The sequence below is a fragment of the Benincasa hispida genome, chromosome 3, assembly GCF_009727055.1.
Source record: "Benincasa hispida cultivar B227 chromosome 3, ASM972705v1, whole genome shotgun sequence".
Taxonomy (NCBI): Eukaryota; Viridiplantae; Streptophyta; class Magnoliopsida; order Cucurbitales; family Cucurbitaceae; genus Benincasa; species Benincasa hispida.
Window position 1 is genome coordinate 45,468,365 of NC_052351.1, and position 13,076 is coordinate 45,481,440.

At 33.8% G+C, this 13,076-nt stretch overlaps 1 protein-coding gene across 1 annotated transcript; it reads left to right on the forward strand.

Moving 5' to 3' along the window:
* Window positions 1-909: 909 nt before the first annotated feature.
* Window positions 910-12,563, forward strand: LOC120073197 (mRNA-capping enzyme). Its single transcript, XM_039025879.1, has 19 exons — window positions 910-1,259; window positions 1,384-1,423; window positions 1,551-1,775; window positions 2,245-2,380; window positions 2,704-2,855; window positions 3,201-3,284; window positions 3,384-3,446; window positions 3,823-3,954; window positions 4,085-4,291; window positions 5,973-6,095; window positions 7,167-7,216; window positions 8,055-8,217; window positions 8,330-8,467; window positions 9,331-9,453; window positions 9,540-9,638; window positions 10,521-10,610; window positions 10,695-10,779; window positions 11,707-11,834; window positions 11,918-12,563. The coding sequence occupies exons 3-19, from the start codon at window positions 1,647-1,649 to the stop codon at window positions 12,059-12,061; spliced, it is 2,046 nt and encodes a 681-aa protein (XP_038881807.1). The 5' UTR covers window positions 910-1,259; window positions 1,384-1,423; window positions 1,551-1,646; the 3' UTR covers window positions 12,062-12,563.
* The last annotated feature ends 513 nt before the right edge of the window (window positions 12,564-13,076 follow it).

Below are 13,076 nucleotides of genomic sequence, written 5' to 3' on the forward strand. Positions count from 1 at the left end.
TCATTGAGATTCATGGGCAATACCGATTAATATTTTAAGGATAGATATTACCTCTCTTTTTCCTTGTTCAACTAAATTGAAATGGTTGAAGTTTTTCTATTTGGAATCGTATTAGGTCTAATTCCTATTACTTTGGCTGGATTATTTGTGACCGCATATTTACAATACAGACGGATTGGGGGACTTAGATCACAAATATCATGGTTACTAGTACAGTCGAATGCCAATTGAGATATATTCGCTTTTACCCATGATTTTAAAATTTTAAACCCACTAATCGATATTTCGTGCTTTAGTTATTCAAACAACAATATTATGTTAGATTTATAGTACAAATCAGTTGAGCTATACTTACTTTGACCGTTAATCAAATATTTTTAGTTTAATAAAGTTTGGAGGATCTAATCTTCGACTTTATAGGAGGTGATACGATTCTCATATAAACTCGGTTTTATTGGAAAATTTAACCTTACTTTTTAGGAAAAATGTTACAACTTTAATATTTTGGTAAAAGAAAATCATAACAAAAATCGTGTTAAACATTTGTGGCTGATTAATTATTATTATAAAAAACAATTCAAAATGCAACATAAAATGGAATAAAAAAATAAATCGTCAAAAGTGAGCATAGGTCAATCATAATTGATGCATCAATCTTTTTTGGAGATCGGAAGTTTAATCTCCAATCCTGAACTAAAAAATTAACATCAAATGATTACCTAAATGTAATACATTACCATCCAACGACTTGAATTGGTATCGAGTTGTGAATGAAAATTTAATATTTTAATTCTGGAGATGGAAAAAGGAAAAAGAAGGAAAGAAAAGAAAAAAGAAAAATCATTTAATACCTAAATTATAATCGTAGCTTCTCAACCTCCTTAATTTTTTGATTTGGTAGCTGCGAGTCCTTCATCTTTTTGCACCCACGTTTCTTCCCCTCTCTCTTCCCCGTGACATTGATTATTAACTATCATCTCCTCTCTTCCTTCTCCTCTCTATTTCTTTCTTTCTTTCTTAGGGTTTCGAATGCGACTTCCAGTTCGCGGGTGAGGTCAATTATGTAGGTTTCTCCTTCTTCTCCTTCTTCTCCTTCGATTTTTCATGCCTCTGTTTCAGCTCACAATCTTCTTTCAACTACGCCTTGGTGGATTTCTGATTTCCCTCGTCTTCTTTTCTGCTACTTCCATCTTCAACCCTGCTGCTGCTGGATCCTAGTTTCCGCAGCGATTGCTACTCGATTGCAATTGCCTCCCCAGGTCTGCTTCTTTCTTTTCTCTTTTTTCGTTTTGTACGACTTTTTATTCTTTTATTCTTGCGTTCTTTTATGTTTTATTGCCTTCTTTTTTCTTCTCCCGTTGCTTATTTGCTCTCAATTTGCAGAATCGAAGCATCGGGAGTATGGGATTTTGCTTCCTTTCAGGTTGTTTTATTAGCTAGGGTTGTGGGTTTTGTTATACGAGTAATGCGGTTCATATTTCTACTTGAGATACCGGTAGTTGTAATGGTTTTAATTTTGTTTTGTTTTGGGGGTTCTTTTGGATTTGTAGGGTTGTGGCAATTATTGGGTTACTAGTGAACTTCACGACTTTCCCGTGTTTGAGGAATTGTGAGGTTTGGAGTAAATGGTGCTTGGTGGACGTTGAATGATTGTTTCCATGGACTTAAATGCCTCGCCGGTGCCTGAAGAGGATGAAGAGACGTTCGAGAGGCATGAAGAGGTGTATAGTGCTCCAGAGGAACATATACAGACTGCTGTCAGTATAGCACGGCGTGTATGTGTGTTTCTGCCTTGTATTTTCTTTCTTTCTTTCTTCTTCTTCCTCTTTTTGTTTTTTTTCTTCCGTATGAAACAGAAATTTTCATTATTGAGAATGATGGTACAAACGAAGGAAAATTTGTGCGAACATTCTGTTTTTACTTCCTATTTGTTCTTTCTTTCTACGACACCTCATTAGAAATATATACACGGAGTAGCGGATAGAGATAAATTTGTTGATTTTCTATGCTCTTTCTAGTAAGATTTGATATTCGAAGATACCAGCTCTCGTTAAGAAAAATGCAAGAATATAGCGGTGAAAAAAGAAGAAGAAGATATTTTTGGACACTTGGAAGAGGAAACTTTGTCTTTTTGTGAGTGCACTAGTATATTGTACTTGCATGAACTCAAGAAATATTCATGCATACACATTGATACCTGGATGTGCGGTACAGCTTGATTGTGCATCTATTCATTTGTGTTAGGAGCGAGAAGAAAGAAAAAGGCGGTTGAAAAGAGATCGCTCTCTCGAGAGACCGGTGCATGAATACCATCAACCTGCACGGGATCAGTTTTACCCTTCTAAAAACCAGAAATCTGATAGAAACAGACTTCCACCAGGTGAGGCTCTTTGTCTTTGGATTTCACCTTTTTCCTTCTTTTACTCATGCTTTAAAGATTTACGAAGGTTACGGTTCCTATGCATGTACCTATTTGTAAATATCTCAATTTTCAACTGATCAAATAAGAGGAGGTTCACAAAAGGATTACGGTTCCATTTATTTATTTTTTCTAGATCTTTTTCGTTTTAATATTTGAGTTGAGACTTTAAGTTGAGTGCTCATGCTAAAACATGGATCATGTCAAGCAAACATTCCTGTCAAGAAACTTTCTTTTCTATGCTTTATGCAGCAACCATTTTTTTACCTCTCTTTTACCTGTAGGTTGGTTGGATTGCCCTGCATTTGGTCAAGAAATTTGTTGCCTGATTCCTTCCAAGGTTCCTCTGGGCGAATCCTTCAATGATTGTATAACACCTGGTAAAAGATACTCATTTAAGCAAGTGATCCATCAGCAGAGAGTCTGGGGAAGAAAAGTAAGTCTCTGTTTTCTCAGCTTCCCCAAACACATGCACACACAAAAAAAAAATACACCAGAGAAAGAGACAAGAACTGCAATTTTATTTTATTTTATTATTATTATTATTTTCTTTTTTGATAAAGGGACGTAGCTTGTTAATCTTTAGTCTATCTTCCAGTCCATTAATAAGAATAAAGTATTCATGAAAAATAGTAACATAAAGAAGACAAAAGAAATCTATATGGCCAGTTGTTCTTATGCATAAGGAGAACCAAATGACAAAATATGGTAATGAAGGATTTGTTATTCTTTTTCATTTTACCAAGTTTAAATAACAGATTATTTTGAACTAAAATTTCAGCTTGGTTTGGTGATTGATTTGACAAATTCTTATCGTTATTATACAACATCAGATTTGAATAAAGAGGGTATCAAGTATGTCAAGGTGAGTTTTGGAATATGGCATGCTATCTTAATTGTACATTCTATTTGTAGGGATTAAACTTTACTAATTTTCCGTGATCTTTGTTCTTTTTGGGGGAAGATTCCTTGCAAGGGGAGGGATTCTGTACCTGACAACAAGTCTGTCAATATGTTCGTTTATGAGGTTTGTACCATTTTTTTTTTTGCACACACACTGAGATGCTTTTGTCATTTTCTTAGAAGTGCTTTCATACATAAGATTTTGAGTGGAATGGATTAGCTTTTATTTAATCTTTTTTTCTTGGAATATTGGTTACAACGTGAAATAAGGAACTGAACAATATCAATACTTGTGTCTGTTGTATTACTGTCTAGCTACCGCACCAAATTTCTATCTCAGTGTCCACCAATTTCCTTAGTAAGTAGCATCTATGTCCTGGCAATGACCATTAGGTCTTAGAATACCTTATCCACTGCATCTGTTTGATTTGGAAAAAAAGGTATGTTGGTATGTGGCGTGCACACAGTTTCATGTGTTATTTATTTATTTATTTTTTCAGGTCATTCAGTTCCTTTCTCGTCAGAAACACTCAAAGAAGTATATTCTTGTCCATTGTACACATGGCCATAATCGCACTGGATATATGATCATAAATTATCTTGTGCGTGCACTGTCCATTTCTGTTACCCAGGTTAGTTAGTATACCGGTAAAATGGTTCAAGTGTCATGATTGCTTTTTAAATTTGCTCTCTTCGTCTCATTGACTCATCTCTCATTTGCTACCCCTTGAGAGGGGGTGTTGGGTTATCCTCATTGTACAGGCTCTTAAAATGTTTTCTGATGCACGCCCTCCTGGAATTTACAAGCCAGACTACGTCGATGCATTATATGCCTTTTACCATGAAAGAAAACCTGAAGCTGTTGTTTGTCCACCCACGCCTGAGTGGAAGAGATCTTCAGAACTTGATCTTAATGGCGAAGCAGTTCCAGATGATGACGATGATGGAGGTCCTGCTGCTCCTTTGAATGTATGCAATATTTAAGGAGTACTCATTCTTATCAATAATTGAAATTTCTTCATATTAATGGAGCCGATACCTAAGAAGTGTACACAATCGTATATAAGTTTCTCTAGTTGGTGATGAGTATATGGAGTTTTGTGCTTAATTATCTTTTCAAATAAAAATGAAATCATATTTGCTGGATATGAAAAAATGCTGATTTATTAGGAATTTGTATCTAGAGTACCCTAATTAGGATCCAAAACTTGTATAGTTCATAGATTTGCAAAATTCCTATGAAGACTTTTATTACTCTCTCACTAAATTTCCGATGGCATAGCCTTAGATGGATAGAGTCACAAGACATTTACCCTTTTTTCTTTAATATGACGGAGGAAATCGTTGTAATTGAAGAGTACCATTTGAAACTTTTGCCCTGTTTTTCACCTTTTCATTGGAACAAAGTTCCTTTTGGCACGTGAGTGTGAATCATAAATTTAGCCTCTCTGTAGGTGGGTGGAAATGGAATCCTGGGTCTTGTGGTACATGTGTGGGCTAGTCCCTTGGTTTTTTTTTCCCCTGACTGAACCCCTATACAAGATCAGAATCCAATTGTTTAGGTAGCAGTTGTGAAGGAAACTAGCTTTAAAGGCTAAAAGCAAAAGAAAGGAAAGGTCTTTTTGCCTCAAGCCTCCAGGGATCTAAATCTTTTTCTGACCCACTACTTTGAATAGTTAGATTGCAAATGGAATCCACCCAGGAGGCCACTTCGTTCCGTTTCTTTTTGTTAATTCTGGCATTAGGCTCCATCCCACTCATCTATACACTTGCACTCAGTGTGCTAGTTCATGGAAAGATCAGACCTTAGACATGGTGCATTGCCTTCCCATGTCCCAAGCTATTGACTAATATGGTACTCTATATAGTCTTTCTTGAACTCTCTCTGGCAAGGAAATCAGAAGAGAACGTTCATTACATTTGTAGGTTTGGAGACAAAATCTTTTTCTAGATAGAGAACAGAGGGTTTTGTTATGGTACAAAGGGGGAGGACCAATTCAGATCTATGGGTCTGTTTGATAGAGAATCTAGATTCTGTTTTATATTTTTAGATTTACTGAGTTAAGTGAATATGTATGTGTTTGGTAGGTAATCTGGGTTCTATTTTGGAAACTATTTTTGGATTTTGTGATCTGAACAATGCACATTCTATAAAAACAACATTTTTATATTTTTAGTGTATCCAGAATTATATTAAAAAGGATAAAAAAATGTTAATAAATATAGTATTTCATGTCGTAGACTCAACTCATTTTTTAAGAAATCAAAATATGTTTGTGGTAATGTATTACAAATTATATGAAACAAAATAATATTTATACAAGATTTTTAACATGAAATATGTTCATAAATTAATTAATATTAGTTGATAGTCAACCTAATATTAATTGGGTAACTACAACTAGTTTTATGGTTTATAAATGCGTTATCAAATACATTTCGAGTAATTGTTTAAATTAGAATTCAATTTTTGAATACATTAGCAAACATATATCTATAAACATGAAATACAACTATGTTTCTATTGAATCTCTTGTTTTCAAATTTATGCTTTCAAATTCCCTATCAAACATGCCCCTAATTAATGTTTGGATTTAGCTTATTTGAATTTTTCTTGAAGAATTATTATTATTTTTTGGTTTTCTTCCAGGAAAATCATGATGATGGTGCTCAAGTGATGACAAATGATGATATTTTGGGTGATGAGATACCTGAGGACCAAGAACGTGCTTTGAAGCAATTTTGCTATCAAATGCTTAAATTGAATGCTGGAGTATGCTCTCTAAGCCTTTTCCTTTATCTTTCCCCATCTTCTTCTATGCCTGCAAATATCAGACTATGGCTAAGATAATCCTTGGTTTCACGTCTTCCTTCATTGAACCTAAGACAGAAGACTGCGGTGGATAATTTCATGTGGTGCTGTTTTTTTCCCTTCTTACTAGACGATCATGCAATTTTCACTTGAACCATCTATTTACAAAGTTGCAATAAAAGATATAGGGACATGTTCTATTTTTATTTTTATAACCATTTTTTATTAATTCAAAAAAGGTTAAATTACAAGTTTAGTCCTTGAACTTTGAAGTTTGTGTCTATTTTATACTTAAAGTTCAAAAGTGTTTAATAGATCTCTTAACATTCAATTTTGTGTCTAATTGGTCCCTAGCAAATTCAAAATCTTAAAAATTAATAAATATATTAGATATAAATTTGAATTTTGTCTAATGGAGTCCTAAACTTTCAATTTTTTGTCTGGTAGATTTGTGAATTTCAATAAATTTGTAAGCTCGAAGACTAAATTTATAATTTTGAAAGTTCATGCACCAAATAGATACAAGCCTCAAAGTTCGGTGACTAAATTTGTAATTTATGCTATAAAATTATCTTTTGGTTGGATTGTTGGTCATTTGTATTCTTTTCTGCAACTCATATTTAAAAATCATATTTTTACCAACTTTTGTAATGATCCCCACTTATATTGTGTTGAGGATTTTTAATTTGGAAGCAGTTGGGTTATTTGTTGGCAAGCATGGAATATATATTTTACGTTGATATAATTTTTTTTGTTGTTCTATTCAATTCTTATCTACGTCATTGAGAAATGAGTATGATGTTCATATCCGATTTTTCAAATAGGACAATGAAATTTTTTCTCTTTGAACTTATTGCTGAAGCCAACATGCATGAGTTTATGCAACAATATTTCATCAAAAACTGTAGTTGGAATGTATCCACAGGATATATTTATGTAATTGAAGCACTTGCATGTTTAGATTGCTGATGCATAGCCCACTTTTTGTGTTGGTTGCACTTGATGTAATATTTTAACTATTTTATTTTACAGACAAGAGCAAATTTGCAATTTCCAGGGTCGCATCCAGTGTCTCTTAACAGGTCTGTTACATAAAATTTCCTTATTCTTCATTTATGTGATTTTCCTAAATTAATTAATTAATTAATCTCACTTCTAGATGCCTTTGTTCTTCTTGCGCCATTCTCTGCATTGTGAGTCAGAATCCCTTTTTAGCAATTAGCTTTGTGCAAGTATTTTTTTTAAATTGGAAAATTAATTTATTCTAATTTTGTTATTAAATTTAATAGTTACTACAAAGTACGATGAAGCAATTATACTTGAAAATCAATAGATATGCTTCATAGCATCTAGAAACCCCTGTTGCATATTTATGATCGAGGGCTGGTGCATGCCTCGGTCATGTAGAAACGTTTGATATTTTTGGCAACTGTTGTGATCTTCTTTGTTTGCTAGTGTGATTTGGGACATTTTTGAAAAAGTTTTTCTGCATGCACTTGTTTGGTACAATTGCTGCTGCTTTACGATGGAGAAGGTGCTTTTCATGATAAAGGGAAGTGTTGTTTGTGGCACCCCCTCCCCACACCCACCCCTTTATGGGAAGTGTTATTTTATTCTCAACGATATTGAACACAGAACTTCTAGAGTTATATAAGAGATTTAGAAGCATTCTCTCATGTTTTTAAAATATGCCACTGCCTTTTATTCTTTTTTGCATTTAAATCATGGAAATCCGACCCTGTTTCTTGCCTCACACTCGGTCTCTTTTGGTAATGCAAATTCTTCTTATCCTGAAAAATTTATCCAACGAATCCATTGATCAATCATTTGTACACTGCCATTAATTATATGGTCCTATTTAGTTTTCTATTTAAATTTAGCCTCATGATATTGAGTTCTATTTTATTTTATGGCATGCAGAGACAATCTTCAACTGCTAAGGCAACGCTATTATTATGCCACATGGAAAGCTGATGGAACAAGATATATGATGCTAATTACCATGGATGGATGCTACTTGATTGACAGGGGTTTTAAATTTCGAAGAGTCCAAATGAGATTTCCATACAGAAACGCAAATGATGTATGTTAGCCCGATCCTTCACTGGAGATCTTATTTTATTTATTTATTATATATATTTTTTATAATTGTATCTGCATTCAATCTGATAAACACTGTTCATTTTTGCTTGAAGGGCCAAGTTGAGAAGATTCACCACTATACACTACTTGATGGAGAAATGATAATTGATACTATGCCAGACTCGCAGAAGCAAGAGAGAAGATATCTTATATATGATATGATGACAATTAATCAAGTTCCAGTCATTGAGGTTTGATTTATATATTTGTTAACGATGAAAGTGCTCCTCATGGAGGAACCTTGTGTGTGTGTGTTTTAAAAGGGAGGAAACCTTATGTTCTTTATGTAGTTTTTAACTGCAAAAGTTGCTTAAACTCAATTGGCATGCATATATATGTGTGTATATATATGTTTGTTTGTACCTTGGGTTTTTGCCACCTCTATTTGCATTGCACAACTTCCAAGACTAATGTGATTACAAACTTTGACGCCGGATTCTCCAGTTCAAATCTTGCTAAATAATCAATTTGGAGGCGTTGGTTCCTTTGCTCTCGATGATGTTTTCTTGTGTTTGTTTGTCGTCGTTCTTTCACACTAATAAGATAACTTCTCTGACGAAAAGTTCTGTTATAATCTGATTAGTGTTGGGAATTGGGCCTTGGGAATTAGTCTGCTACATAAGCTACCATCTTGTTGAAAAGGTGTTTTTGCCCATAGGTTAAAAAATCTTTTAGTTCCTAGTTTTGTGGTAGGCTGATCATTTCCTTCCTGCATTATTCTGACCTGAGTTTAGAATGTGTCATACTCTATAAATATCTCTCATTCATGTACGCAACTATGCACCTGTTGCTACAATTCAAGATGCACCTGGTAATATGTATTTAAGAAATGTTTAATTGACCGTGTTTATAAACTTCCATCTTGACTGTTTGGTTAAGGCCAAGGGTCTTAATTTATTTTTTTTATTTTTAATATATATTTTTTAAAATTTTAACTAATTAATTAATTTTTTATTTACTCCCCCCCTCCCATACTGTGCAATTAATTGTGCATATATCTTTTAGTGGTAAGTTATTTCCTTTTTATAGCTCTAATAGCTTGCCATTGTTGTAGCGTCCTTTCTACGAACGGTGGAAGATGCTTGAGAAAGAAGTGATTGAACCTCGCAATTATGAGCGCCAGAATATTTACCAAAGCAGGAACCCTCATTATAGATATGACCTAGAGCCATTCAGGGTTTGTATCCATACTTTTCTTGTTATTCCTTTTCTTCTGGATGTGGCTATTTGATTCAACATAAATAAATAATAAATATTCATTAGGTGAGGAGAAAAGATTTTTGGTTGCTCTCTACAGTTACCAAACTTTTGAAGGAGTTCATACCGAGGCTTTCACATGATGCCGATGGTCTAATATTTCAGGTAGTTGAATTTTTAGTATTTAAAATATGAACCGATGTCTTTTTCATTTTTGGTAGGATTTGAACTCTTTTTTAATTCCAGGAATCTTGTTTTCTCCTTGCAAAGTGAAGCAATTGCATTAATAGCCCAAGGAACTAATAGAAATTGTCTCAGATATACAGTCATAGTATAATTATTAATTACCCATAAGGAAATATGGTAGTATTATTTCTCAAAGTTTATGAGTCTATAATCTCTTGTAAGTTTGTAACATCTCTATTTAATAACATTGTTTCTCTCTGCTTCTTAAATATTTCATTTTACACTCATGTTTGTTTGGGGCTGGGATTGGGAAGGTTTGTTTTATATTGAAACAATCCATTTATACCCTTAAACTTTTCAAGTTGACTCTATTAAAATCCTATGCTTTTCATAAGTAAATTAATTTTCTCTGACTAGTGATTCATAACTGTTTATATTTGATTTCTCTCTAAAATTAACTCAGAATTATCTAAATAACATTATTCTTTTTCCCAAATCCTACCAAAGTAGCATGAAAAACTATCACGTAGTTATTTTTGAATAGGTAACAAAATTGAGGAAGAGGATGAAAGATGCTCATATTAATGACATTTGCTAAGCAATTCCATCATTTTTCTCTAATATTGTGTTTATCTCTTTATTTGAAGAGGTCTTAGACATGTGGAAGTTATGCATTAACGATTTTGAAACAAAATACTAATGGTAATGGAAGTCTCTGATTTTACTTGTTACTATTATTAGTGTAGAATTTAATTGTTTTAACTTGGAAACTTGGGTGTATAAATTGATATTTTCGCTACTTTTTATTCAGAAATTTGTTACATCGTTGGGTTGAAATGGTTTTTCATTTTTCTTTTCTAGGGGTGGGATGATGCTTATGTTCCTCGAACTCATGAGGGTCTTTTAAAGTGGAAATATCCAGAAATGAACTCAGTTGACTTCCTATTCGAGGTTGTGAGTAATTTCTTTAGCATTTAATTTAATTGTTGCTGCTGAAGTTGACGCTGAAGTAATTTGAAGTTATTGTGTGGACAGTTGGGTGAAGATGATTCTCAGGTTCTTATTTTGTTTGAACGAGGAAAGAGGAAGACCATGGAAGGAAATAGGGTTAAATTCAAAGGTTGATGCAAATAGTTTCTCTTACTTTGTATTCTCAAGTTCTCTTTTCATTATTATCATTTAAATCATTTTTAATGATCTATACGGTTATTTGCAACTTAAATAAGCACTTGCCACAAATTGTTCAGAACTCCAAAATTTGTGTGAAGAAAGTTTTATCTTGATTGTCAAAGACCTGGGGGATAATTTTAAATTATTTGTGAGGTTCATTTATCATTTTATCTTTGTTTTCAAAATTGAAGAGTTGTATTGAGAAGTTTACAAGGGAGTGTCTAACCTGCCTTCTAAGTTGAACCTGCTGGACTAGATCATGAAGCAAATTCTTCTATTAACTCGAGAACCTTTCTTCTTACACCGGATGTTGGCTCAATGTTTCAACTCAATCTAATGACTAAAAAACTATCTTCAATTAAATTCACGAATCCACACTTGTACTCATTTATCTTTTTATAGATTCTACTGGGTTATGTATCTGAATGTTGTCTGGCCGACTTCTGGGGCTTTGATGACCACAAGCTCTTGCATATGTGGCTAATTCTGGCTGGCAACTATCTATCTTTCTCAAGATTTCATAAAGTATGCCAAGATTCCAGGATAACCGGCAGTTCATTGGTTTAAAATCCTTGGATTTGTTGAATGAGATTCTACTTTAGACCGCAAATAGTGCAAGATTGAATAATAGTCTCCAGCTCCAAATCTGCTGATAAGGTTGAAGAAGTTTTGGAAAACAAGGAGAAGCTGACCTGGTCTTTATAAATTCTTTATAGAAATGTGAACCATCTCAAAATAATGTATTAAAATCTTTTGTTTTTGAGAGACACGAGTAAATTGACATCTTTTTTTGTTTCATTCATGTGTTCGATAGACTGGGGAGGATATAGTTATTCATTGTATATTAATTTCAAGTCTTATTTTGAAACTTTTGCAGATGGCGATCCCTCCTTTTATTCAGGAAAGATTGTTGAGTGCTCTTGGGATTCTGACGAGCAAGTATGGGTGTGCATGCGCATCAGGACAGACAAAACAACGCCTAATGATTTCAATACTTATAAAAAGGTTCATTTCCTGCCAATTTGACATGAAGTTTTGCTGATAATTTGAAACCTGCATCAATTAATATTTCTTGATATTTGAAATAGGTCATGCGGAGCATTAGAGACAATATCACAGAGGAGGATTTGTTGAAAGAGATTCATGAGATCATACGCTTGCCCATGTATGCAGATAGGATAAGGAATGATAGTAAAGCGGCCCAACATACGAATTCAACACGACGGAGGTGATAGCTAGATGGTGCACAAATACAGAAATTGGGCAGTATTAGTCGGTAATGTTCGGATGAGATGATGCTCAAAAAAGGGTTCCTACATGTGTCTTGCTTGTTCCATCTCCGTTGGCATCTTCATTTATGAGTCTCTCCATGGTAGAGTTGTGCATATATGTTATTTAAAGGGTGACCAAGATGTCCGCCATTAGCAGCTTCTCCTTTGTGCTATCCATTAGTGTGTGCAAGAGCTGGTGAGTTGTGTGATCCAGTGATTGCACTTGATAGATGTCTTCTTCAATTAGGGCTTTGAAAATCCATTTCTTCTAGTTTTCCAGGTGAAGAGGTGTAGGATTAGGATCATCATGTATATTAGTATTATTTTTATTTTGGTTATTTAGCAATTGCTAAGCAGCAACTCGAAGGCAGTCATTTTAAGTAAATCTGAGCCAAGTTTTTATAGCAAGGTTTTACATTTTACTGTTGTGAATAGCCTTTACTTAATGAACGTCTCTTCTTTCTTTCTGTTTTGTCCTCTGTTTTCCCTTTACCATATTTTGAACTTGTTCTTGAGCTGAGAGATAAGTTTCAATTCCTGGATATTGTTCAATGGCTTTGTTTGCTTTGTTTGCCTTTTCTATCCAGAAAATAATCAGAAAATGGGGTTTATAAGTGGGTTTTAAAACACTCACATTTTTGAGATTGTTTTTCTATCAAAATGAAAGATGTCAACTTCGTTCAGTTTCTTGGATTTTGCTGTCAGAATGAAAAACGTAAGTTCCAATCACATGCTTCATTTTGTTCATTTTTGTGACAATGTTTATTAGCATTCTCATTGCAACTGTTTACTAAGAAAATCACATGAATTCCCGCAATTGTTTATTAAGAAAATCACAAGTTGGAGATTGTTTGGCTGAATGGAGATGCAAAGTTTCGGTCATATGGCTTGGTTGGACGACAAATGAGATCAGTGCTTTCTTCTGTTGGTTCCTTTGGTAAAATCTAGTTGGTTTAGGGTATTAAGAGGAATTAAG